This window comes from Vombatus ursinus, unplaced genomic scaffold, assembly GCF_900497805.2.
Source record: "Vombatus ursinus unplaced genomic scaffold, bare-nosed wombat genome assembly UNPS02014883.1, whole genome shotgun sequence".
NCBI lineage: Eukaryota > Metazoa > Chordata > Mammalia > Diprotodontia > Vombatidae > Vombatus > Vombatus ursinus.
The window spans coordinates 90,949-118,737 of NW_020954661.1; the positions used below are offsets into that span (position 1 = coordinate 90,949).

The 27,789-nt window shown below is 35.2% G+C and overlaps 1 protein-coding gene across 1 annotated transcript; it reads left to right on the forward strand.

Annotated features, from left to right (window-relative positions):
- The first annotated feature begins 1,353 nt into the window (after positions 1-1,353).
- On the forward strand, positions 1,354-27,280 carry LOC114028449 (olfactory receptor 10AG1-like). The gene is made up of 2 exons (XM_027842686.1): positions 1,354-1,374; positions 26,273-27,280. Exons 1-2 carry the CDS (start codon positions 1,354-1,356, stop codon positions 27,278-27,280), a joined length of 1,029 nt encoding a protein of 342 aa, XP_027698487.1.
- Positions 27,281-27,789: the final 509 nt, after the last annotated feature.

Genomic DNA, 27,789 nt, shown 5'->3' on the forward strand with positions numbered 1-27,789 from the left:
TTGCAATTGTGGAAATAATTTTATAATGTATGCCCTGTGGTACAAACATATTTTATTGTGAAAACTTTGTTGATATGTATTTGGAATTAATGAAGTATTCTCTCATATCAGGGCCTCAATTAGAAATTAGAAAAATATATATTTTTTTATCCAGGCCTTCTTTAGGCTAATGGCTGGGTTTGTTGGGGGATGGGCCATATGGGCCAGGCTCTAGGCAGCCTTCAACCAAGTACCTAGATTGGGAGTGGCATTGAGGTTGAATCAGGAATCTGGATGTAGCCCAGCACGAGGTTATCATAGCAGTAAAAGACAAGGATGGGCTAGTATAGATAATAATAATAATAATAATAATAATAATAATAATAAAAGCCAGTCTAGAGGGGTGGGAGTGGCCCCAGGAAAATGTTGGACCTGGTGAAGGGGCCAGAAAGAAAGAAAGATTTTTATTGGGTTTGTTTCAAGTTTTAATATACTGCTTACATTAGTTCTGAATTCTCTTCTATGATGTAATCTGCTAAGCAATTGTATTAGTTATGTTGTTGGAAGGGCAATTTATTTTGTGATCTGGAATGTTAGATTAAGAATTGTGCCTTCAGAGAAAAGAGAAAAAGGAATAAGTGGGGCTGTTGGGGTATTCTATATGATCCCATTTGGTAAAATTTCCTTTTAAGTACTGTAATTTAAGAAATGAGAACTTCAAAGTTTTGTCTATGTTTAAAGGGAAAGTTTTAGCAGGGATTATTTGACTCTCACTTGTGAAGTTTAAAATTGTTAACTAAGCTATTTGGAGTTATTGTTTAAGTGAAGTACTGGTAGAAGTATTTGTGTGTGTAAAGAAACTATGTAATTATGTGAAGAGATTTTGTAAAATCTCAATTCTTATCAATCCTGTGCAGGAGTTTTGTGAGATGGAACTCTTACTGATTAAGTGGCCCATTGCAGATACCTCTGGACTAAAGAAATTAGGTAACAAGGAATTTTATGGTGATAATCATTTAAGATCAATTGAGCCCCAATAAGGGCCAAAAGCCTGATTTCATCTTTTCTTCCTGAGTGAGTTAAGAATGCCCCTTACTTTGTCGACAGTTAAAGCTGATCAAGAGCATTCTTACGTTTAGGAAATCTGATTTTACTCAGGATGTTATTAGGAACCAGAACATGTATAGGAAGTTATGCAAACTACTTAGAGCTCACTTTGGCGATGTTCCCTAATTAATGTGAAACTATAGTCATACCTGAAGCTCTGGTGAGGGGAATTTGCTATCTAAGACCTTGGGAACTGTTAATGAACTGTTGTTCTGAGTCTAACTCCAGGTATGATTAACAAGGAACTGATTGAGCTCCTGACCCACGATGTCAGCAACCTGCAAAGAGGTTTGTGAGCTGCATCTATGAGCTGCAAGAGGTGTTCTCATGGGAAGGCCTGGAGAATGACTTTTCTGCATGGCAGAGGTAGGATTCTCCTGACCCAATTTCCCCACTATGACACCTGGAAGACTTTAAGCCTGGCTCAATGCAGTTGGTCATAGATATGTAACTTCTGCCTGGAGTTGACATGACTCTAGGGAAGCATTGTTCCCTTACTTTAGTTATGTTCTTTCATGGCAAATTCCTCCAATCATAAGTTTGTAAGCATAAATATTGAATCTATTAAACAATAGATTGATGTGGGAACATCTGAGGTTATTTTAGTAAGATGCAAGTATAAGATTGAATTATTTGGCCTGGAATTTCAGAATAGTATTCAGTCTTGACATCTGTTACTAGTATATTCCTGTATAAGTCGGGATCCTTTAATTTCTCATAATGGCTATGATAAGGTCTGGAGGTTTGGAGGTACTGGAACTCCAGGGTCACAGCACAAGGGTTCCTCTAGAAGGAGTTCAGCCCATGTCTTTCAGCCATGGGGGGTATTTGTTGGAGATAAACCATATAGGCCAGTTAAGTGAAGTATAAGGGTTTTCTGGGGCCCATAGACAAATGGGAGCCAGATTCTCTCTGGGGCCAGGGGCGAAGGTCTTGGCTTGGACCTATACCCCATCATTAGGGGATAATTAGACCAGGAGATTGTGGAAGTAGGATATTATTCTGTTACTTAGTTAATGTTAAAGTTGTCTCAGTTTGTTACAAATTAATGTTAAAAAAAAAAAACTTGTGACTTATCTTGTAAATGCCTTGAAAGAAGCATCCATTTTAATTAAGGATTATTTATCTGTGCATGACCAGAAGTTGGGGCTGTTTTAGTATTTGATATGTACTGGTTTTAAATTAATATATTGGAGTGTGTTGGTAATTCCTTAGTGGAATCTCATCCTCCTGATGGGGAATATGAATAGGAATGAATAATGAACTAATGCAAAGTATGGAACTAGAAGTAATGCAGAGTGTAAGGCTAGGTTCTAATTTTTCTAATTTGAGTTTCTTAAAATACGGCAATTGGCCAAGGTTCCAATTTTGGCCTTGTAATAGTGGAGACATGGGGGTTGAGTTAACTTTCATTATTTGCCCTGGTTATTGGCAAGATGATTTAAAATTGTGTTAAGATCAATCTTGTAGGAGAGTGGACACAAGAAGGAGGATCTCTGCAGAAGGGCAGTCTGCTGGACACTGTTTGAATGGCACTTGGACCAGAGGACTTTACCAGATGATGTCCAGAATGTCAGACAGCTGTATGAGAAGAGACTTTTGAAGCTTTAAATGGACAATTTATTGTTACCTTTAGATGTCTGTATCTGTACTTAATAAGGGGACTGCCCCCTTTGTAATTTGTCAATGCATTATTCACTTTCTTCCATATTATTTCAAGTCCCCAAAATCCCCTGATGAAATGTTGCCCAGTAGCACAGCCCCACATAGAACCATTACTGAGGCATTGCAAAGTTTAACCACTTTTAGCTGAGGAGTTGGCAGAGAACTCTGAGATAGATAATTAATTAAAGGGATGGTTAGAATATTAACTGCTGTAGGATGTTGTATAGTTCCATGCAATAAGGGACTAGTACAATGATTGATAATCTCACTAAAGATTATCCCAGTAGGACCCACAGTGGGAGTTCAGACGGCAGGGTCTGGCAATGTAAAGATGATGATTGAAAGTACCAATGAGACTTTAGACAGTGATGTGGCTTACTCTAAATCTGTTAAATTAAGGGTTTTAAAGGAGCAGGTTTCAGCAGATCTGGGGAATAATGATAGGGAAACAAGGATTATGAAAACGGGGGTGTGGTATGATAGTATAAAACAAGGTGACAAGCAGGTTGATGAACTATATTGACAATGGTGTGAGAAGTCTTCAGACAGTATGAAATGAGAGGGGGGACTGAATGAGATGACCTCTGTGCAGACTTCTCAGGGTGCTGATGAAAAGACTGTCTCAAAACTAGAGATAGGCTCTGAGAGAAGGAACAGGCCATAAGTTTAATTAGGCCCTAAACCCTCTCCTGATTGCCACTGCCACATAAGCATTAGGTATACTAAATAAGGACGTGTATGTTTGGATTGGCTATACCCTGTTTCTTTGTTCTTTGGGAATGGGAAAGATTTTCGTGCCTAGAATTTAAGCCCGCCTCCCAGCCAAAGGTAGTAAAGGATAGTGGCAGGGTGGGAGTTTCTTGTTTGCATTAAGATATATAACCTTGCTTTGTCCTTTGTGCCTTGCCTCTCTCCTGCTGTAGTGTACTGGAGGAGTAGACACCCCTTCTCGTGAGATTGTAATAAAGAGTAACTTTTTGCTTCCACCTTGAGAAGTCTCTGAATTTAATTGCATTAGAGTTGCTGTACCACACATGGCCCACAGACTGAGGGGGAATCGAGTGGCTGATCAGAGGGGGATTGCAAGAATCTCTTTGCCAGGGCTGAGGCAGGAATCTCTTGCTTTGCCCGTGCTTGGATCTGGGTCATAGTTCTGAGGGGTGGTCCTGGGGCAAGGAGGAGCGCTGGTCTGTTGGAGCTTGTTGCGGCTGTGGAAAGGAAACATCTAGCCCCTTATCATAGCACCTTGGAAGAACAGACACTTTTCAGGTCCCTAGAAGTATCTCTGAAAAAAGCTGGTCAAACCCCCAAAGCTTGGGACAGTACATTCTCCACATTGGAAACAGACTCTTACCTTAACAAAAAGTTTAAAACTCTATGGGATCATGAGCAAGCAGTGCAAACAGAGTCAGACTATATTATCTTCCTTTGGTGACAAAGAAGATCAAAACATACAAACAGAAAAAGAAAACAAAGTCAAAGCTCCTACATCCAAAACTTCGAAGAAATGTAATCAAGAATAATAATTTACATGAAAATAACATTTTACCAGTCACAGGTGGCACCATGGATTGGGCACTGGGCCTGGAATCACAAAGTCTAAATCCACAAAGTCAGAATCACTGACTCTAGATCCAACCTCAGAAACTTATTGGCTGTAAAACATTGAGTCAGGTACTTACCCTCTGTCTCTGTTTCCTCAGCTGTAAAATGGTGATATAACACTGTCGACTGCATAGGGTTATTGTGAAGATCAAATGAAATAATATTGTAAAACTCTTAGTACAGTATCTTTCTCATAGTAAGGGCTCAAGAAATGTTTTCCCTCTCCTTTTCCACCTTACTCTAAGTTGAGTGTTCATTTCCTTCTGATGTTCATTTTTTTTGTCAGAGAAAAAAAAAACAACAATGAAACAAATTTGAGTTTATCTTCCTTCTGTCACAAATTATCATCATCTCATCTACCCATAACAGTGGGCCAATATTTTCCTTGATCTTTCTCAATATACATGAAAGTGCCTCTTCCTCTGCCCCTTTTTTATGTTTATCACCTTAAATTCATTTTATACTTTATTTTTTTTTCTAGGCCATAGGGTTAAATGACTTGCCCAGGGTCACACAGATAGTAAGTGGGATGTTTCTGAGGCCAGATTTGAACTCAGATCCTCCTGAATCCAGGGCTGGTGCTCTATCCATTGCACCACATAGCATCACCCATTTTATACTTTAGAACATATGTTTCACAAGAAAATAATATTATATATTTTTGCATTCATCATTTATTGTCTGTCTCTGCATTTGCACTTTTAAAAATAATGACCTACACTATTAAAAAGAATTCCTTCCTATCCACCTCAGGTGTTTTTATCTCTTTAAGATTAAAAAAATCATCTTTAAGGGTTTTCTTGTCTTATTCATATGAATTTTCTTCTTGAATTTTAGGTCATAGAATTCTACCAATTATTCCCCTGAAGTCTTTGTCATCTACCTTCCTTTAAATTGAGAGTAGGCATGAATATTTGCCCAATTCATCCTTACAGCATATTATCTAAAATTTCAGATGCAATTGAAAGGGAAATCAGCAGAGAGGTTTTCTGTTGGAAATCTGAGGAACCTTTTTTATATTTCCCCAATATCCATTTATATTTACTTCAAACACTTTAGGGAAAAGTTGCAGGGCTTGTGATTTCCTTGATTGTAGCTATAGCAAATTGTCAACCTCAAAGTTGTAAGGTTTTATCAAAAAATATTTTCAAAACCTAGAAAATAATGAAGATCTCATTCTCCTCTTCAATGAAGCAGGAAGTTTGAAGAAGAAAATGTGCCTGGTGTTCGATGGTAAATTGCAGCATCCTTCAAATTTATGATTTTTTAACTGACATATTTTACTCAAATATTTCCAAAGCACATACAAGATTTATATAATATTTGTCCTTTTCATTTGTCACCTTTTATTTATGCCTCATTTAATTATTCTGCCTCATTTTCTTTACCTAAAGAATTTAGGTAAGGTAAATTTACCTTTAAATATTAACACATGACCCTTACATAAGGAAAGGATTTTATACTCCTCAATGTTCTGTACTAGACAAAATCTGATTTGTAAAGAGAACTATTAAATTTGAAAACTGCAAATGCCATCTCAGTCAGGAAGGTCTTTTTTAGATCCAAGAGATTCATATCTTTTATATTAAATTTCACATTTCTTTTGTAGAACTTTCAACTCAAGTAGGATCATAGAATGTTCAACTGTTAAGGAGAATAGAGATTATTACAAATAAACAACAGTAACAAAGTATGTTTCAGAAAGTGTTTACGAAACATTGAAATTGGAACAATAAAAAAATGGTCTTACTTTTCTCAGATTAGAAATATTCATTCAGCTGCTACTTTCTTTGACGAATACATTTAAAACAATTTACATTTATATAGAACTTTGAGGTTTACAAACCTCATTAAATCCATTTCCCATTTGAATATTAGAGTAATGTGGTAATGTAAATATTACAGGAATTACCCACACTTTTCAGATTAAGAAACTGAAATTTTATAATTTAAATGCCTTGTCAAATGTTACCCCACTCCTAAGTGGGGGATTCAAACCCAAGACTCTTAATTCCAATGTCCACATTCTTTCCAGTACACCACATTATTTTTTAGTTAAGCACAAAATCTTTCCAGTACATCCCACCAAACCACGTGTCAATGATTATCCACCTACCAGAATTTATCTTTGAATTCAAAAGAGAAATTTTTAAGTAGAGAGTATTTTACCCTTCCTTTGCTTTGTGGGGATGAAGCCTTTCCCAGGTCAATTTTTATTGTTTTAAATGATAAATTAGGTCATGTTCTGAGTCTGGAGCTGAACAACACCGATGATTAATGCAGCTTCATGCATAGGGATAAACGCTAAGGTTAGAGTCAGGGGAATATAGTTGGATTGTTTGCTCTGTCTCTTAGTGACTTTGCAAACTTGGCATGTCATTGCACCTCCCTCAGGTTCTGCTTTCTCATCTGTAAAATAATGAAAACATTATCTGTAGTACCAGCCTCACGGGGTTATTGTCACAACAACAATAATAATTATAAAAAAAACACAAAACTAGATTCATAGTGATAAAGATTTAAGTTTTAATCTCACCTTAGACATTTATGTATTTAAGCCTATGTTCCTTCATCTGAAAAATGAGGTCATTCATCTCAACACCTTCTATGATTTTATCATGCTATGCAGGGTAAAATGTAGTTTCCATGTTAGTTTATGTACAATTGTAATAAAAAATTCAAATAAATGCATTCATCTAACTCTGACTCTCTCCCTAGATTTTAAAAGGCTGTTATAATGCATTAATAAGATTATATCATCATTGTTTTAGATCTAGAGGATACCTCAGAGATCATATTATCTAATACCCTCATTTTATAGATGAGGGCACTGAGGCCCAAAGAATGGAAATGTTTTGAGAAAATTCACTCAGGTAACAAAAGGCATAAGGAAGATTTGAACAGAGGTGCTCTGACCCCAATTTCAGTGCTCATTCAGAAAGTATTGACTTTGGAATAGCAGAGCATGGACTTGTAAACCACTTCTCCTGCTTGTTATCTGCATGACTTTGGAAAAAATTACTTCCCTTTTCTTAACCTCTATTCATTTCTCCCTGAAAATAGGAGATTGAACAAAGTAATCTCTAAGATCACCTAATTGTAAATAATATGACCTATGAATAATTGATCAATGAATGATACAAATTTGGGCCCAAAAGTGAATAGTGGATGTTGCCAAATACTGATCAACATTGTGGCTTCTTAGCGTGGTAGTATATTGGAGCCAGTTCGAACTAGTTTATGAAAGCTGATTTTTAACATTTTAATGTGAGCATTAATGTCTGAAATTTCCAAATGCTACAAATTAAGTCTTATTCCTTTGTTCAGGTTGCATAGACTTTAGAAATGATGGAGAAATTAATAGTCCATACAATCATAACACTGCCTTTGTTTGTTCCTAGAATGAGGTTGTGAATCCCTATTTCCTTCTCTAAGGTCTCTTCAAGTACTTTAGTTACTAAATTTAATAAATATAAGTTTAATAATAAGTGACTGCCTTTAATTAGACCTCTCTACTTAAATATTGGAAATACTATAACATGTCTGGATCTGAAGTCAGAAGAGACAGAGCTTGCAAGTATTGGAATGTCCTTTTCTTCCCTGCTCACAGTATCAGTTAGCAGTTTTCCTTAAACATTTCCTGAATTATTGATGGATGAATAAAACATTCAGTAAGTGTTTGCTATGTGCATATATAAATAGAAAAATAGACATTCTCTGCTATCAAGTAGCTCACATTCTAATTGGGGAAGCAGTGTATAAAGAAGGAGGCAGGGTAGATGGTAAACCTGCTGGTTCTTGATCACACAAATGTGTTGATTAACTTTGTATTTATGCTGTATACTTATCTATTATGTCATTATAATTAGTAACATCATTTCAGGCAGGAATTATTTTATTCTTTCTCCTCACACTTCTAGTGTGTAGCACATTGTTTGGAATATCATAAACACTTATTTAATAAATGTTTGTTACTTTTTTGCTTGAATGACTTATCACTGAGTGGATGAATTGAATTAGGCTTTATGGTCCAATATTTCATGCCAACATATCCAGGCTGAAGTCTATTACTATTTCGTAGATTCTGGAACACAGAGATTAGGGAAATAGTGTTCATGCACAAATGGAACAGAGATGAATTAATTTTTACACATTATTCCCCTTCCCACATATTTCCTACCAGCTGCACTTCTTTAGAATTAACCATCTCACCCTACTGAATATCCTGATTGGAAATCTCACCATACTACAAAGACACATCACCCTTGGTACTCACATCTCATGAGCACACTCAACTGCTCTTCTTGGAGGGTGGAGTAAAAGTTCCTCCCCAAACCTCCATAGAAGGAGAGTGCCCAGTCTGATCATTTTCTCATTTCCCACTTGGATGCACTCCTTTAAACTTTATCATGGTTCTGTGCCAAAAAACCCCATTTGAGCTTCCTCTTTGTGTGTTGACTTTTCCCATTCTCTGTTTCAAAAAGTTGACAGTGGTCATCACAACAATGTTGGCATGTAGTCCAGCATGGTACTCCATCTTGGGTTCCTTCACATCAGCAAAGTTCCCAATGGAACAAATATTACTGATTCCCTCCACCTGGAGGTGATTGTTAACCATTAAGACACCATTACCAGCCATTTGATCACCCAGGGCATTGCTGTATGCAGAGGAGTTGATTTTAATCTCATTGCAGACAATCACAGGTTTCCCACCAGCTGAGTCTCTTTGTCTGTCTTCACTTGAATGCTGTCATGATGCTCAATGAGAGGCAGCTCCTACAGGTTACTCACATGCTCACTCAGCAGTTCTGTACCTTTCTGGAGGAGAATCTCTTTCACTTCCTGTTGAACACAAGGAAAGAGCTCTTGGGTACATTATATTACAATGTACTTGAGTATAGGGACTATTTTTTCTTTTTCATATTTCTATCCCCAATGCTTAGCAGTTCCTGATACATAGTAGGCACCTAATAAATGTTAATTGACTGCCACTACAATACAGTGCAACTGCTTTTAATACTATTTCTAACAAATGACTATCTTCCTGATCTTTTCACTACTTCCCTATGAGTAGATTGCCTTTCATTCTAAATTTTACCTCTTAGAATTCAATTTCCTTCAAGGTTTAACTTAAATACCACTTGCTCCATGAGACCTTTGCTGATCCCTTTGGATACAAGTATGTTCCTCATAAGACAATTTATCACAGTCTTGTATAATATCTATATGTGTACATGCCATCTCAGCCACCTAAATTGTAAACCTTCCTCAAAAGTAAAGACTTTTTAGCTTTTGTCTTTGCATACACAGTATCTAGAATGGCTCTTTCTGTCAAATAGTAAGCATTTAACAGATGTGTCCTCTCTGATTAATGGATACAGTAAGGAAGCTCTATGTAATCCAAAGAGAATGGTTACATAATCAGAAGATCTGAGTTTGAATACCCAGTATTCCCAGACCATATTTATATTCAATTTGCCAAATGAGTTCACCTTTTTGGGATTTTAGTCAGTCAAAAAGTATTTATTAAGTTCCTATTGTTTGCCAGGCACTCCTATAAGTGTGGGAAATACTAAGAAAATTAAAAAAAATCTGCATCCAAGGAGTTCAAAGTTTAATACAGGAGATGATATATAAATACTTATCTACATAGAAAAAAATAGAAAATCAATTGAAGACAATGTCATGGAGAAGCCATCAACATTAAGGAGGAATAGGAAAGGCTTCCTGCAAAAATTGAGACATAAACAAGATTCTGTTCACTGATTGGGAAAAATGCAAATATCATTTGTCAGTGTTCTCTTCTTCTCTGTAGCATTTCTGTGGAATAAATCAGTAAATATGATTCCTCCCTGAGGCTTTGGAATAATTCACTGGAGGAATTTGAACTGTGGAAAGGTAAAACAATAAAGTAACAAAAGATACCAAAGGAGATGGTTTTAAATCCCAGATCTCCTCATAAATACTTGTATGATCTTGGGGAATTTACATTAATTCTCTAGACCTTGTTTTCTTCACTGAAGCTGGAGTTTTGAGTGGCATTAGCTCTGTAGTGCCTTCTAGGTCTAAATTCCGTGAACTGTTGATTAAAGTAGCCTTTACATTCATACAATTTGGATGTAGATTAATAAGAATGCATTGTCATGTGTTTAACAATTACCTCTCAAAAATGTACACATGACATACATTAAGATTTATCTGCATTATTAACATTTTCCTATTTTACTTTCATAAGGCTAGACAGTCTACAAAATAGAATACCAGTCCTTAAGATTTTATATTTTCCATTTTCCTAAGTATAAATGTTGAGTCTGAAAATCTAAAAATTGGCCCTTATGAGTCATTTCAAGAAGGATTTAGAATATTCCTGGTTAGAGGTGTACTTGTTATGAGGACATGACTCAATCAATCAATCAACACTTATTAAATGCCTGCTATATGTCAGGCATAGTGCTAAGTCTGTGGATACAAAAAGAGGCAAATCTAATTCCTTCCTTCAAAGAACTTACAAACATTGTTGTTTGTCATTCTTCCTTGAAACAGAGGAAAATGGCATCCTGATGTCAGAGCCAATGTGCAGTTTGTCTGGCTGATCATAGCAATAGAGCTAAGAAGGCTCTACCACAGGTCATGCACAAGTAGTCTGTAAGACCATTTGGGAGGGAGATGTCTAAACATTTGCCCATCACATATTTCTTTGGATTTGGTGAAATTCTGTTTTCCTAATAGAGTAAATCTTTCCCAACAGAGCATCTTCTTTGATGTGGGCATACTGTGCTATATGATTCTGTGACAGTGTCTCTCATTTCTCACAATTAATCCCAAACTTCTTCAGACACCTTGAGAATGTATTTGTATCACTCCTTCTGACTCCCACATGAGTGCCGACTTTCTGTGAGTTCTCCCTAAAAGAGTGTTTTAGGTAAATGTACATTTGGCATGTAAACAAAATGGTCAGCCCATAGGAATTGTGCTCTCTGTAATTAGGGTTTTTAAACTTGGCAGTTTAGTTTGAGAAAAAGCCTCAGTGTCTGGTACCTTATCTGCTAGGTGATGTTCAGAATTGTCTTAAACAATTGAAATGGTGGCAGCTAGGTGGTGCAGTGGACAGAGCACTGGCCTTGAATTCAGGAGGACCTGAGTTCAAATCTGGTCTCGGACCAAACACTTGACACTTACTAGCTGTGTGACCGTGGACAAGTCACTTAACCCCAATTGTTCAAAAAAACAAACAAATAAAAAAAACAATTCAAATGGATACAATTCAATTTTCTGGCATGGTGCTGGTAGACTGTCTAGGTTTCACAGGCATACAACAATGAAGATAGCACAAAGACTCTGTAGACCTTCAGCTTGGTAGGCAGCCTAGTAGTTCTTCTTGTCCACAGATTCCTTCAGAGCCTACCAAACGTCGAGTTAGCTCTGGCAATGTGTGTGTCAACCTCATCATCTGTGTGTACATCCCTGGAAGATATACTGCCAAAGAAAGTGAACTTATCCACAGAATTCAAAATTCCTCCATTTGATATAACCAATGGTTCCACATATGATGTAAAACTGGCTGGTGGAGAATGTTTTCTTGGTAGGACAAAATTATAACAAGCAGCAGAGTATTGGTCCATACTTTGTTGCATCTCAGCCTCAGAGGTTGTATTTCACAATCATCTTTGAACAAAAAAGTCATGCACCAACTCTACTTCCACTTTAATCTTGACTTGTAGTCTTTTCAAGGTAGATAATTTACCATCAGTGTGGTAGCTGACTTTGATGCCATTTTCATCCTCATTGAAGGCTTCTGACAACATAACTGAAAACATAATGCTAAAAGTATGGGTACAAGTATGCAATCCTGCTTCACTCCATTGACGACTGTTAAAGTGCAAAAGCAGTGTCCATTATATAGAACTTATGCAAGCATGCTGGCATGGAAGTAACATACGATAGTGATGCACTTCTCTGGGCAACCAAATTTCTCTGTGATCTCCCAGAGGCCTTCACAACTCCAACATCAATGGCCTTAGTTATATTGAGCAATGTTCTATACATACATTTGTTCTGCTTCTGACATTTCTCTTGGAGTTGTTGGGCAGCGAACATCATGTAAACTATTCCTGAGCCTTTCTGAAGCCACATTGGCTTTCGGGTAGATGACCATCTTCCAGATGACGGATCAACCAATTAAAGAGGCTTGCCAGAAATGACTAAAAGAGAGACACCTCCCCCCCACAACATACACAATGGTTATCACAGGAAAACCTATTTCCTTTTCCTTTATATAGGACATTGGAGACATTTTGATCTTTTGGGAGGAAACCTCCACTTGCCAAATAACCCAGAAGACTTCTACAAGCTTTTGTAAGAGCAATAGACCCCCTGCATTGTAGATCTCTGCTAGGATGGAATCAGCCCTAGGCACTTTGCCATACCAAAGAAGCCTAATGACATTCAAAACCTGTTCTGCCATTGGAAATTCATCAAGAAAGGGATTGAGTTCAACCTGAGGTATAGCTCAATAGCTTCAGCATTGGGTGATGACAGTTTGTTGTGTTCAGTCTATCTCTCAGGATCTTGGCCTTCTCAGTGACATATGTGGCTTGATCAGCACTAAGTAGTTGAGATACACTGAAAGTCTTTGGCCCATAAATAGCTTTCAGGGCATTTTAAACATACTTTGAATTCTTACTATCAGCATAAAACTGAATTTCATCTGCCTTCTTACTAAGCCAAGAACTCTACATCTCTTTAACCTTGGCTTACAATTCACTGAGCCAGATAATATGCACACACAGACACACACACACACACACATATACATATATATATACACATATATACGTGTATGTATGTATGTGAACAAGTTATACACATTATAAATGGGAAATAATTTACAAAGAGAAGACACTAGAATTTAGAGAAGTTGGAGGAGACATCTTGTAGAAGGTGGTTTTAGTTGGTACTTAAAAGAAGTCAAGGAGGTACGTCATTGGAGCAGAGGAAGGAAAGAGTCTGAAGCACAAGAGACAGCAAGAAAAAAATGCCTTTACCAAAGAGATGAATTGTTTTGTTCATGAAAGACTCAGCAGGCCAGTGCTACTGCATCAAAGAATATGTATTAGGGTGTAAAGTATAAAAAATACTGGAAACACAGGAGGGTGTTAGGTTATGAAGGACTTCAAAGCCAAACATTATTTTGTATTCAATCCTGGAGGCAATAGGAAACCATTGGAGTTTATGGGGGGGGGCAGAGGGAGACATGAACTGACCTATGTTTTAGGAAAACCACTTTAGTGGCTGAATGCAGGATGAATTAGAATGGGGAGAGACTTGAGGCAGGCAGAGTAGTCTATTTCAAAAATCCAGGTATGAGCTGAGGGTTAGCACTAGAGTGGTGACAGTGTCAGAAGGGAGAATAGGGCATATATGAGAGATATTGGAAAGAGAAAATCAACAGGCCTTGACAATGGATTAAATATGAGGGGTGAGAGGTAGTGAAAATACTAAGATGATATTTAGGTTACAAGTCTGAAGAACTGGTTGGATGTTGTTGTTGTTCTATAGAGTAATTGGAAAGGTAGACATGTGGGGGGTTAGGGGAAAGGATAATGAGTTCTACTTTGGACGTAGTGAGTTTAAGATGTCTACTGGACATCAATTAGAAATGTTTGAAAGGCTATTGCATTTGTGAGATTTGAGGTTAGCAGAGATATTGGGGCTGGTAGGTGAATTTGAGAATCATCAGCACGGAGATAGCAATTAAATACATTGCAGCTGATGAGATCACTGATTGAAGTAGTAGGAGAAGAGAAGATGGCCCAAAACAAAATACTGAGGGATATCTATAGTTAGAGGACATGATCTGGAACAGGATGCAGTAAAAGATATAGAGAAAGAGCAGTCAGATGGGTAGAGGACAAGGAGGAGAGAGTGGTATCCCAAAAATATAGAGAGATGAGAATACCAAGGAAAAGAGAGTCATCAATTGCATCAAAGGTTCCAAAGATGTTAAAGAGAATGAGGTTTGAGAAAAGGTCATTGAATTTGGCAACAAAGAGATGATTAGTAGCTTTGGAGAGAGCAGTTTTGGTCAGGTTTTGGGGTTGAGAGGGATTGAAATAGGCAATTGGGTGGTAGGGTGTGTGCAATGGAATTTGGATGACCTACAGGAGTTCAGAGTCCATGGGATGTGAAGGCTAGGACCAAGTGTGAGAATGTTCATTACTGAGTGGAGGTCATCACTCTTCTACCATCAAAGTGCAGGTACAGCAGGAGATGGGAATCCTGAAGTCAAAGGGAGGCTGTTCTTTGCACCAGAGAGTATCTACATCTTATCTGGGAGTTTAGACTGGCAGCTAGAGATGGATGTTGCTTGTGCTGGTGCCAATGGGTGGAAGCTGTGTTTTGAGGCAAATGGAAGACCTAGACTGACTCCTAGCAACCTTTCCTTAGGCAACACGCTGTCACCAGCAAGAAGTCAAAGGCACAATGTACTTCATTTTTATTTCAATTCTATCCATGAACTGTGAATTTTAGTTCACAAGCTTTTATATGATATCTCCATCTAGATGTCAATGTAGCCATATCCATTTATGGATAGATCCATATTCTATCTATCTCTATCTCTATCTATCTATCTCTCTATCTATCTCTCTATCTATCTATCTATCTATCTATCTGTCTATCTATCTGATCAACACTAGCCCTATGCATACTGTCAACATCAGAAGTTAGGAGTCATATGAAATCCATATTGTACCAAAGTCCGAGGAAATAAGATTTAAAGAGTCAGAAGATCTCCCTTCCTGCCAAAGTCATGATGTAAAATCATGAAACAATTTTAATTATGCAATCACTATTGCATTTCTCTTTTTGTTTGAAAGATGGAGTGAAAGATCCTAGGAAAGAATTTATTATTATTTTTTACATAACACTATGTTTTGCTTTGTTTTCTTTGACCTTTTCATTTTAACATACAGTATGTTCAAGTATACAAATAACTTTATGGCAAGCAGGGTAAACAGATACGTACATATATATATAGATAGATATATATACACACATATATATCTATGTATGTATATATATATACACATATATATCTATGTATGTATATATAGATATATATGTATATATAGATATATATGTGTATATAGATATATATGTATATATAAGTATATATAGATATATGTGTATATATAGATATATTTAAATTATGACAACAACATCACTTTGCAAGAGAGGTATCTAATTACACTCCTTGAGCTATATTAGGCAAGTCCTTTCTGTGAGTGGGATCAAGAGTTCCTGTGCTTTCCAATTTGTGAGAGTGGTCTGAACATATCAGAAGAGTGAGTTTAATAAGTTCAAACTAGTTTGCCTCTGAAGGTGAAAGCAAAGAACATCACCATGTTACTTCCAAGGAGCTTTTAATCTGATCTAAAAATGTCATCCAATCATTTCTCAATACATCCATCATTTGCTAACACATTCTCTGTATCTTCAAAATATTATGAAATAGTTTATCCAGTGCTTTGTTAAATACTAGCTATATACACAAATTCTCCGTATTCTTCCTTTAATTTTCAGTATATCATCTAATTCTATTTTCAAACAAAAAAGTATTAGACTACCTAAATTTCTGAATACATATTTCCTTCATTATTTATCTCTTCTAATCTGATAACATTTTAGGGATATTTGAATGCTATTGAGTACTACTTTAAATGTATGCCCAATATTGTTGTATTTATTTTCTCAGATTCTTTTTTTTTCTATTACTTTTTGGAATTTTATTTTCCTGATTTCAGAAATTATTATATATTGGCTCACATTATTTGTCCTACTTATCATGTAGTTTATTAATTCTTAAATTCTCTATCTTTTATCTTCTTTTTAGTTTATAGTTTTGCATCTGAAATAACATTCAATATCTTATTTTTCCTGTATTTGTCTTTTTTTAAATATATCTTTCATTATCACAAATCCAGTTGCTTATCTTTTCCCCATTATACTTTGGAAGGAGTTTATTATTTTCATATAATTTTATACCTTTCATACAAAATATTTAATTCATCTTTCCAGTATTTCATCCAAAGCTTCATTTACTTTTCTAATTCTTTCTTCTAGTATTCACATTTTATTTATAAAATCATTTGACATTTCTTAAAACTTTTTTTTCACTTGAAGATTTGAAATGAAATTTTAAAAATAAATTTAATTTTAACAAATATGATTTGAAATAAAATTTTCTTAAAATTTAAGTTGCCTTAAATTTATATTTTGTTAAAATTTATTTTTTAATTTAAAATTTCTCAACTAAAAATATTTTCCCTCTCACCTTATCAACTCCCCTGACATTGAAAAAAAAAAGAATTTTTTTTAAATTGCCATAGTGAATCAAAACAATTGCCTATATTGTCTTTGTCCAAAAGTGTTTGTCCCTACAAATTTTATCTGTTACCATTCCTGTTCCCTTTTAGTAAGAATTAATTATATATTTCAAAAATATTGTTTTTTTATTTACATTGATGTTACTTTTTAATTTTTGTTTCAAAAACAGTTTTTCTTGTGTCATCTATTTTAGGAAATTTATTTGTACTCGAGTCCAACATGCCTTTTTCTCTTAGGGCTTTGCTTAAGGTATTTTAATGTCACTTTCTTCTGTTTTTATTTTCCTTTGGGGATCAGTGTGATAAGTCCTAGGACATGCAAGTTTTTTTTTTTTAGTAATTTATTAGTTAACTCATTTTTCAAGAATATCTTCTATATTTTGCCTTTTTATCTGAGTCAGGCTCTGCACACTTTTGGAAAGAATACCTTGTTGGGTTTTTTTTATATGTTTGTTTGTGTTTGTTTTTGTTTTTGTTATTTTATATTCTCTGGGCTCTGGTTTCTTCAAGATTTTCAGGGGGTGGATTAAGCTTGGAATTTGCAAACTTTCACCATAGTCTAATTACTAAATGGTATAATTGAGGACAAACTCTGCTAACTGCCCTTCTGGTCTGATATTTGGAAGTTTCTGACCAAGGTTTAGATCATCTTGTGCCAATAAAATATTTATTAAACACATACACACACAAATACACACACAGAGCAATTTGACGAAAATTAGATGGAAAAGACAATTCTCCAAAACCTACTGTTTAGAAAAACAATATATTCTCCTTCTCAGTATTTTAGATCATAAGTAAACAAACAGATGTGCAGTGGTTCATTTGAATAATATTAATTGCCAAAATGATTCAGTTGATCTGTGAATCTTGTGAGCACTGAAATGAAATGAGATAAAGTTGTATTTCCCAAATCCAGCCCTGTGTACCCCTTAATATAAAGACAACAATAAAAGAAGTCACATTATTAGTGAATTAGTATATCTCCAATTTACAAGGAAGCTGGTTCAATGCAAACTAATCACACATTCCATAGCTTAATTAACCACAGTCAACATTTCAGGTTGAAAAAAAATTGATAATATTTTCATTTCAATCTAGAAACACTAAGAAAAAGATTTAGAAAAGAGAGGAAGCTTTCTGACATGTTTAAGTAGCATCACTCAATAGCCTCAGGTTGTAGTTGTAATCATTGTCCTTGAAGATATTGTCATTGTCACTATAAAAGTGCCTATTATAGACACTGCATGACTTTGGTTTGGATTACTGAGGTAGTAATGTCAGAGGGACCTCACACTTTTTTTGGAAGCATTCAGGATTAAGTGACTTGCCCAGAGTCAAACAGCTAATAAGCATCTGAGGCTGTATTTGAACTTAGGTCCCCCTGACTCCAAGGCTGGTGTTCAATCCAATGCATCAGTTAGCTTCCCTAATCTTACACTTTTGGTGGAAAGGTAGCCCCTTATTGATATTGTGTGAAAACAACAACCAAAATGACAACAAAAATAAGTTTGTTCTTTGATTATACATTAAAAAATATGTGATATCATGGAGGGATTGAGAAGAGGAATGCCAAATGATTTAATATAACAAGGGGAAAATGCTAAGAGTTTGAAAGGCATACAGAAGAGAAGAAAGGAAGAAAAACTTGAGAAATGGCTCAGGATACAATTATATGCAAGTTAAATTATTTTATTCTTTACCTTATACGTTTAGAAAATAGTTTTTCCTCTCAATTTCCAATTCTTTGCCACCACAAAAGAGCTACTACAAATATTTTTGTACATGTGAGTCATTTTTCCCATTTGTATGATCTCTTTGTGATACAGCCCTAGAAGTGCTATTGCTGGGTCAAAAGTTATGCATATTTTATAGCCCTTTCGGCATAGTTCCAAATGACTCTCTAAAATGGTTGGATCACTTTACAACTCCACCAACTGCAAACTGGTTTAACTTATCTGTGAAACAGTTCACAGGGTGTGACTGCTGAGCATGCTACAGCTTTTTTTGAAATACAGGTAAGAATAGAGTGAATCAGGCAGAGACCAAAGATGGAAAACAGCCCTGAAAAATGTTTTACAGCTTTCATTCCAGAGGTACTAGTTTTCCCTGAACCCCCTACATCATGCATACATGTATATGTTTGCTTAATTTGGCAATATACTTTTCAGGGATGTACCCATAGATGATGAGGTTGATGCACACATTGCCAGAACTAGCTCAGTGTTTGGAAAGATCTGAAAAAAGTGTGGGAGACAAGAGGTATTAGACTGCCTACCAAGCTGAACTTCTACAAAACCCTTGTGCTGACTTTTTTGAGGTAGGCCTGTGAAACCTGAATGATATTCTAGTGCCATGCCAAGAAACTGAATTTCTTCCATTTGAATTGGCCTTGGGAGAGTTTAAAGATCACCTGGCAAGATAAGGTACCAGACATTGATGTCATTTCTCAAACTGAACCGCCAAATATTCAAACCTACTACAGAGAGTGTGACTTTGATGGAATCATCACATTGTTACAATGTCAAAAGTACCTTTGCTTAAAATATTATTTTATGGAGAGCTCACACAAGGCAAGCACTCACATGGAGGTCAGAAGACGTGATACAAAGAGATTCTCAAGGCCTCTCTGAAGAACTTAGCATAGATTGTGAGACATGAGAGTCACTAGCACCAGACCACCCAGCATGGCACACCTGCATCAAAGAAGGTGCTGTGCTCTATGATCAAAGCAGATTTGTGGTAGCTCAAAAGAAACAGAAGACGCTAAAATTGAGAAACAGCTCCATCGCAAAAGTTTATAAGGACTATTTATGCCCAACCTGTGGTAGAACCTTCCAGGCTCACATTCGTCTGATCAGACATGATCAGATACACTGTACCTTATCAAAACATAGTGATGTCACTTTGGTCCTCTTCAAGAGTGAAGGACAAAAATCATCCATATGTTGATGCACATAGCTTTTTTTCTTTTTTGAGGGGGCAGCCAGGTGCTGCAATGTAGAGCACCAGGTCTGGCATTAGGGAGAAATGTGACCTTAGAACCTCAGATACTAGTTGTGTGACCCTGGGGAAGTCACTTAACCCTATTTGCATCAATTTTTTCATTTGTAAAATGAGTCAAAGAAAGAAATGACAGCATTGGATATAACTGAAATGACAAAACAACAAGTTTTTTTTTAATATTTATATATAAATTTACTTTTCTAAAAATGAAATCTCTTCAAACATGGATTTTCTCTCTTTTATTGCTAATTAACTGGCTGTATTAGTTCAGAAATTCTACTCAGGCAGCTAGGTTGCCCAATGGATAGAAGCACTGGGCCTAGAGTCAGGAATACATGAGTTCAAATACCACTTCAGGCACTTACTCACTTTGTGATACTAGGCAAGTCAATATCCTTCTCTTTGTCTTAGTTTCTTTATCAATAAAATAGGGATATTTTTTGATATGGAGAAGTAGGAGGAAAAGAAGAAAGAGGAAGAGTGACCAAGGCTACCAAACAGTTTGTTTTAAACTATGCCAGATTGAAGATCAATGGAGTTTAAATTGGAAATACCTTTCATAATGCAGAGTGACTATATAATGTTTGTTTCTGCAGAATGTTTGTGTTGGTCTATGAAGTATGAAGATGATTATAATATGCTTCCCCAGGGAATCATTGTTATCAAACAGCCTCACAAGTACACTACAAAAATGCAACTATTTGGAGTATCTTGATCATGTGATAACATAGCTCATGAGATAAGATTAGAAGATAAGGTAGAGAAAGAAAGGAACTCTGCTGTTGCAGCATTAACAATAGAAAACTAGGGCAGGGACATGCATCTGGTCATCTTTTGGGAAATGATTTGCTCCAGAATGTCAGTCCCTTGGGATAATTTGGAATCAGTTTGATACTGGTTGATAAACTATAAGAACATGTTACGCTTTGTCAGGATTGGTCAGAGTTTCATGTTATAACTGCACAAACTCAGAAATCATTGTGTTTATGACCATGACAATTTTTAATCACTGTAGAAAAAACATAATGTTTCAAACAGGTGCCCTCATGTTATGATATTGGAAAGTATATTTGTAACATAAGTGGGTTATTATTTATTGCTAAAGTTGTAGTGCTCAACATTTTAGCCTGAAATGATTGAACCCTCAAAAATAATAAACAAGGGACTAATTGTTATTCATTTCTTTTTTCTTTCATGTTACCCCATTTGGGGTTTTCTTGGAAAAGATACTAGGATTTTTCACCATTTCCTCCTCTGGCTTATTTTTCATGTGAGGAACTGAGGCAAACAGCATTAAGTGACTTGCCCAGGATGACACAGCTAGTGGCTATCAGAGGCCAGATTTGAATTTATGAAGATGAGTCTTCCTGAATCCAAGCCCAGTGCTCTAGCCACTGTGTTACCTTGCTGCCCAAACAAGAGACTCATGAAGCACTACAAAGAAGCCATTTTCCTAAAACAAAGATTCTCTAGTAGATCTAAGATAAAGATGTAGGTACCAGGCTATTCTGGAGTCAGAGCACAATAAAGAAATTATTTGGGTTATGGTACTTACAGTTACTTCACTAGCTCCACCTGTTCTATACTGTAATCCAAGATATTTCTGATCATAGAATCATGAGATTCACAACTGGATGGGCTCCAAAGAGCCACTTAATCCAACTCTTATAATGGCAAGTAGAAAATTGGGGGTCAGAGTCTGGGAAATGATAAAGCTAAGGCCCTAGAATTACTGAGTGCAGACATACGTGTGAGTGTATTTATGTGTATGTGTATGTATATTTGTACATGTGTATATGTATGTGTATATTTATATGTATATATTTTATATAATTATATGTTTCTAGATATATTATATATATATATATGTATGTCTGTGTTTCTCTGTGTGTATGTGTATATGGGTATATATGGATGTTTGTGTATGTATGTATGTTCTGGCCACAACACTCTATCATTCATCCATTAACATATGGATAAACAGATCCATCCATTAACCCTCCCAATATTTCAGTGGAGTAACTATATTTTAAACTGTCATTTACAAAGAAATTCTATAGAGAAGAAAAGGGTTGGTCAAAATAGCATGGATTGTTGTTGCAACTAATTGAACCAAATTTAGATTTAGATCTGGAAGGGATCTCAGAGGCTGTTGATTCCAATTCCCTCATTTTGAAACAGGCCCAAATGATTGAAGAGATTTGCCCAATGTTAGGTAAGTAATAAATTATTAAGCCTGGTTTGAAACCCAGGAACTTTGACTCTAAACTAGGCACATATTCCATTGTACCACCTTTACTTTGGGAAGAGAATGATACAATATTGTTATTTTAACTAACACTACCAATCCAAATTTTATGAAAACTTTACCTTTAATAGTACTCTTTCTTATAATAGTCCCATAGTTTAAAGATCACAAATATTATCATATTTATTTTATACATGAAGAAATTTAGGTTTAGAATGAGATATAGTTCTGTCAATGTTTACACAGCTATTAATTAGCAGAGGCATTGCTGGAATTATGGTCTCTTGACTCTAGTCTCATTACCTCAGCTAATTAACATTAGTGGAACTCTAGGCTTTGACTTGGACCTAGAAGATGATGCTTATTAATAAAAGGGAAAAAAAAAGTAAGTTAAAAAAAATTGTCCCTGAAGAGCAGAACACAGAATGGTTTCTACTTAAAGAGTTAGTGACTTAGAACACAAATCACCTTTCATGTTAGAGCTATATGTGTATTGAAGAATGGGGGGTGTCATAGATTTTTGATGATTTAATTGTATTTATATTGATATATTACATACATACACATATGGATATATTATATACTTTATATATATCTGCACACATATGTATTGTGATTTTAAACATGTTCATCAAAGAATGAAGCAGTAAATCTTTACCATTCAAGAAAACTAAGGTAAGCATGAACTCTATTTTCCATAGTATCAGTATTTCTGATTTGAGGAGTATTTGTTTAGGACCAATTATCTAACCATGAGAGATTCACATAAGACACAATGACACAATCCTCTTGTGTCTGTGAAAAGACCCTCTTTGCTGAAGTAGCTTCTATAGTTTTCAGAATTAATTTCCAATCACATCAGTAAAGGTCATATCTAGGAAAGTGAACTGAATAATATATAGCCCACTGGTAGAGAAGGAGGCTATTTTATTTTATTTGTATAAATGGAAGTTCATTCTTAACAATTACGAGGAAAAACTATCAGAAAGTATAAGTGAGCTAAATAAAATTTTTCTCTGTAGCGATCAAGTAGCTCTGGCCACACACACACACACATACACACACACACACACACACACACAGCCTCAGCCCATGATCCTGAGAGATCGGGACAATTATACACAGACATGGAATTAAAAACAAATCAGAAATACACGATTCCCATTTTTTTCCTTGTGAAACTATGACCAACATAAGCACTGATAATGAAGAATCAGAGACAATACCAGACGAAAACTCATGGAAAGAAAATCTTTGTTTCTTCCTAACAATATACTTAAAGTGGAAAAAAAAAGACCTCCTTCAATCACTATGAGTGTGAATTTTTTTGAAAGTACTAATTCTTTGAAAATTATTCTTGTGGTAGTTCAATTTCATGATAATAGTTTAAAAGTGTTTGTCTATCATAGAGCAGTACTAATTTGGAGTCAAAATAGCCATGCTGTGGCTCAATTTATTGCTAATTCTACAAAGAATTTCTTGAATTTTCAGTTAAAGGTAGTTACTAGAACATGAAAAGTCAGAACTCAAATTGACTCTAACAGGTGGAATATGATTTATTAATTTAAAGGGACCACCAAGGTTAGAGATGGAAGAATGTTCCAAGAATATAGAAGGCAATATATTAAGGGAGAAATATTAGAAATTATCTGTTTTATCTCTCTATGTTTTCTGCCTTCCTACCTTTCTGCCTTCCTGCCTTCCTTCCTCTGTTTCTCAGTCTCTCTGTCTCAGTTTCTCTGTCTCTGTCATTGTTTCTGTCTCTGTCTCTCTTTTTCTAACTTTTAGGACTCATGCTCAAGCATTGTTGTTTGACCTTTGAATTAGTACGGCCATTCTGAACATCAAATTGGAAATATGCCTAAATAATCACTAAACTGCACCCCCTTTCATTGTGTGATATTCACACAGAAATATATGTTCTTATATATGTAACCCCTTAATTCGTGTTTATCCATTCAGTTAACACTTATCATAATTCATAGACATGGAAACTAATACACAAACCATTCCAAGGATGTCTTTTTTTATTATAAAGTTAGTTTTTAACAGAGACCTAGAAATTAGAGTTACTGATGTCCAAATTGTTATTCATTCTAGTACAATAGATATATCACGTCAGATAAATGGAAAAAAAGATTTAGGGTATGAGGAGAAAATTATAAAAGGAATAAAAGTTTTTTTTGTAATCAACTTATGAAAAATTCATACTTGAGGGAGCATATTTGGGACAGAAAATGACAATTTAAATGAAATTGCAAAGTATGTAGGATATTTAAGTCCACAGAATAAGTAGTTTACTTCCAGTTTTTCTGTCTTGGGAATTTCTGAAGAGTTAAATAAATTTGCCTTATCTTACAGGACAAACAGAAACTGTCATCCTCTCTTTCCAATACACTCATACAAGAATATACTTATGCTATGTCTCCTTTCATCAATGCCATGTATTTATATTGGCCCCGAGTGAAAAGAAAGCTAAAAATTCATTGAATTTAATTAAATCTACAGTCATGGAATTGTTAGCATGGCTGATGAGGGAAAAAATGAAGTAAAAAGATAGCATCATAACCATTGGAAAAGATATGCATATATACATTTGTGTGTTTGTATGTGTGTATACATACACACACACACACACACACATATATATACCCACATATATACCCACATATATGTATATGTACAGATATACATACAAATATACGTGAATGCATATATACATGTAGGTATTCACACACATCCAAATTTAAGTATATGTGTGGGCATATCTATATAACTGGGAACATTTTGTGTATGCACACATGAATTTGTGTGTCAGGATGCCAATTGGTACATGAATCATATGTAATATACACATTACAAATTTGTACATTTTTCATTTACATATACAACCAAACCACCAATGCATAGTACATATATGTGAGTTTGCACTTGTAGGTATGATGACATTACACACATGTATGTGCATATATGTGTGTACATGCTTGCACACTCATTTATATGCACACACAAACACAAACCTTCCCAGGCATATACACAGAGGTATGCATTGTCTTTTCTATATCTACAACAGCTCTCCTGTTCATTACCCTATAAATCTCTCTACTCTCATAGTCATTACCTTAGTTCAGTTTTATTTTACCAGAGCCTTATACTATTGCAACAGCTTCCTTAAGAGTCATACCTCCTTAATCATTTTGGTAGTGATTTGGAGGAGATATTGGAGAGGGAAAAGGTTTTAGGTATATACGGAAAAATATTCTGGGTGTTGTTTGGAGCAAATTTTGGAGAAGTGAATACTTTAAGATGCATATGGAAAATCACTCTGGCAGTTTAAAGGAAGTGTTTAAGGTTTGACTTTTTAAGGTTTAACCAAAGTAGACTCTTGAGAAGGTTGTTGAAATGGAACATGAGTGATGAAATGTTCTGTAATAGGGCATTGAGTGTGAGAGTAGGGAGATATATATATATATATATATATATATTGGGATGGGTGGGCCAGTTATTGTAAAGTTAGAAAGAAAACAAATTGTGGCACCTTCTTGACCATGTTAAATCAGGGAGCTATAGAAGAAAGAGTTAAGACAAAGGTTGTGAATATGGCTGACTAGAACGATATGGATTCTCTTAATAGAAATAGAGAAGTTTGTAAGAGACCTTATTTTTGAGGAAAGATACTGAGTTCTGCTTTGGATATGATGAGTTGCAGTACACATGGGATGTATTATTTTGGTACAGTTAATAGTCTTTTGGAGGTGTACACGTTAGAATTCAGAGAACAGTGATGGATACACAAACCAGGGAGTCATGTGGATAGAAATAATTAAACTTCTTTTCTAGTGATAACACCAAATTTTTTAAAAAGTGTGAAAAGAAAATAGAAAATAGCCCAAGTAAAACATTGAGAATAATCATGGTTTGGGAGTGTCATATAAATGATAAACAAGCAAGAGAGAGATCCATTAGGTAGGACAACCAAAAGATGTCAGTGCTACCGAAACCCAAACAAGAAATAGTACTTAGGAAGAAACAATAGTTACTTAATTTTAGTATATAAAACATAGGAGGCATAGTATATAGAAAATAGGAAAGTAATATTCCGTATCAGACTACAAATTTCCCTTTATCATTGTTTGTTATAATTATTTTAAATGAATTTTTAAAAAAGAAAATTTGTAGAATTGTTCAATAAAAAAAAACTTAAGAGCATAAAATAGCAATGCTAGGTCTAGAAAGAGTCTTTCTTTTTAATCTTATCTGAACATATCTTTTACAGATCAAGATATTACAACCTACGAAGGAAATATGGCCTGGCCACCCAGACTCATCTATTTCTAAGAATATAAGAAATAAAACAAGAATAGCAAGAGAAAATCTCACATTCAGGATAGAATTCATTCTCCTAGGATTTTCTGACTTCCTCAATATTCAAGGTTTTCTCTTTGTGGTTATCTTGGTTATCTACATGAGTATCCTGTTAGGAAATGGCCTAATAATTATAATAACCAATATTGATCCAGATGTCCAAACACCCATGTACTTTTTTCTTAAAAATCTTTCTTTCCTGGAAATCTGCTACACATCAGTCATGGTTCCCAGAATGCTGAAAAATCTTTGGACCCAGAGCAGAAATATTTCTTTCATAGCTTGTGCTGTACAATTTTATTTCTTTCTTGTTTTCAGAATCACTGAAAGCCTCCTTCTGGCTGCAATGGCCTTTGATCATTATGTGACTATTTGTAAACCACTCTACTATCCTGTAATCATGAATCACAAGAAGCAAGTCCAACTGGTGATTGGCTCTTGGATAAGTGGGATTCCAGTTGAGATACAGCTTACATACCAAATTTTCTCTCTGCCTTTCTGTGGTTCTAACAAACTCAATAATGTTTTTTGTGATATTCCTCCATTAATGAAAATAGTCTGTGGTGATATCACTATGAGTGAACTTTTTATCTTTGTTAATGCTGTAGTCTTTGTAATACCTCTTTTACTGTTAATTCTTGTGTCCTATATCAAAATTATCACCACCATCCTAAAACTTCCATCAGTCATTGGGAGACATAAAGCATTCTCTACATACTCTTCCCACTTCATGGTTGTTGAATTACTTTTTGGATCTGAAATGATGGCACATTGGATACCTAAGTGCAAAAAATCAAAAGGAATAGACAAATTGCTTTCTCTTGTCTACTGTATTGGGATCCCAATGTTTAACCCTCTGATGTACAGCCTAAGAAACAAGGACATCATTGCAGCCTTGAAAAAAATTCTACCTAAGTGACTTGGGTAAAATATGTGTGTGTGTGTGTACATGTATATATGTATATATGTATGTATGTGTATACATATACATATATACACATATATGTGTCAGTATATTTGAAATTATAGAACATTATTTATTTTGTCCTTTTGCCTTACTATTCATATAAAAGTTTGCTATCACATATTCTTTCTTTCTTGTCTTTGAAATCCTTGCCATTAAAAGAAATCAGAAAACTGGGAGGGGGGCTTACAAACAAGTTTTTCTGATAAAGGCCTCATTTCTCAAATATATACAAAACTGAGTCAAATTTATAAGACTAAGAGACATTTCCTTAATTGATAAATGGCCAAAGAATATGAAAAGGCAGTTTTCAGAAGAAGAAATAAAAGCTATCTATAGTCATATGAAAAATGCTCTAAATCACTATTGATTAGAGAAGTGCAAATTAAAACAACTCTGAGATGCTACCTCACACCTATAAGTTTGACTGATATGATAGAAAAGGAAAATGACAAATGTTGGAG

Excerpts from the sequence above, each read along its gene's own strand:
- LOC114028449 (XM_027842686.1), top strand. The coding sequence starts at position 1,354 with ATGTCAGCAACCTGCAAAGAG. Across the intron at positions 1,375-26,272 it reads TGTCAGCAACCTGCAAAGAG|ATCAAGATATTACAACCTAC; the intron begins GTTTGTGAGCTG and ends TATCTTTTACAG.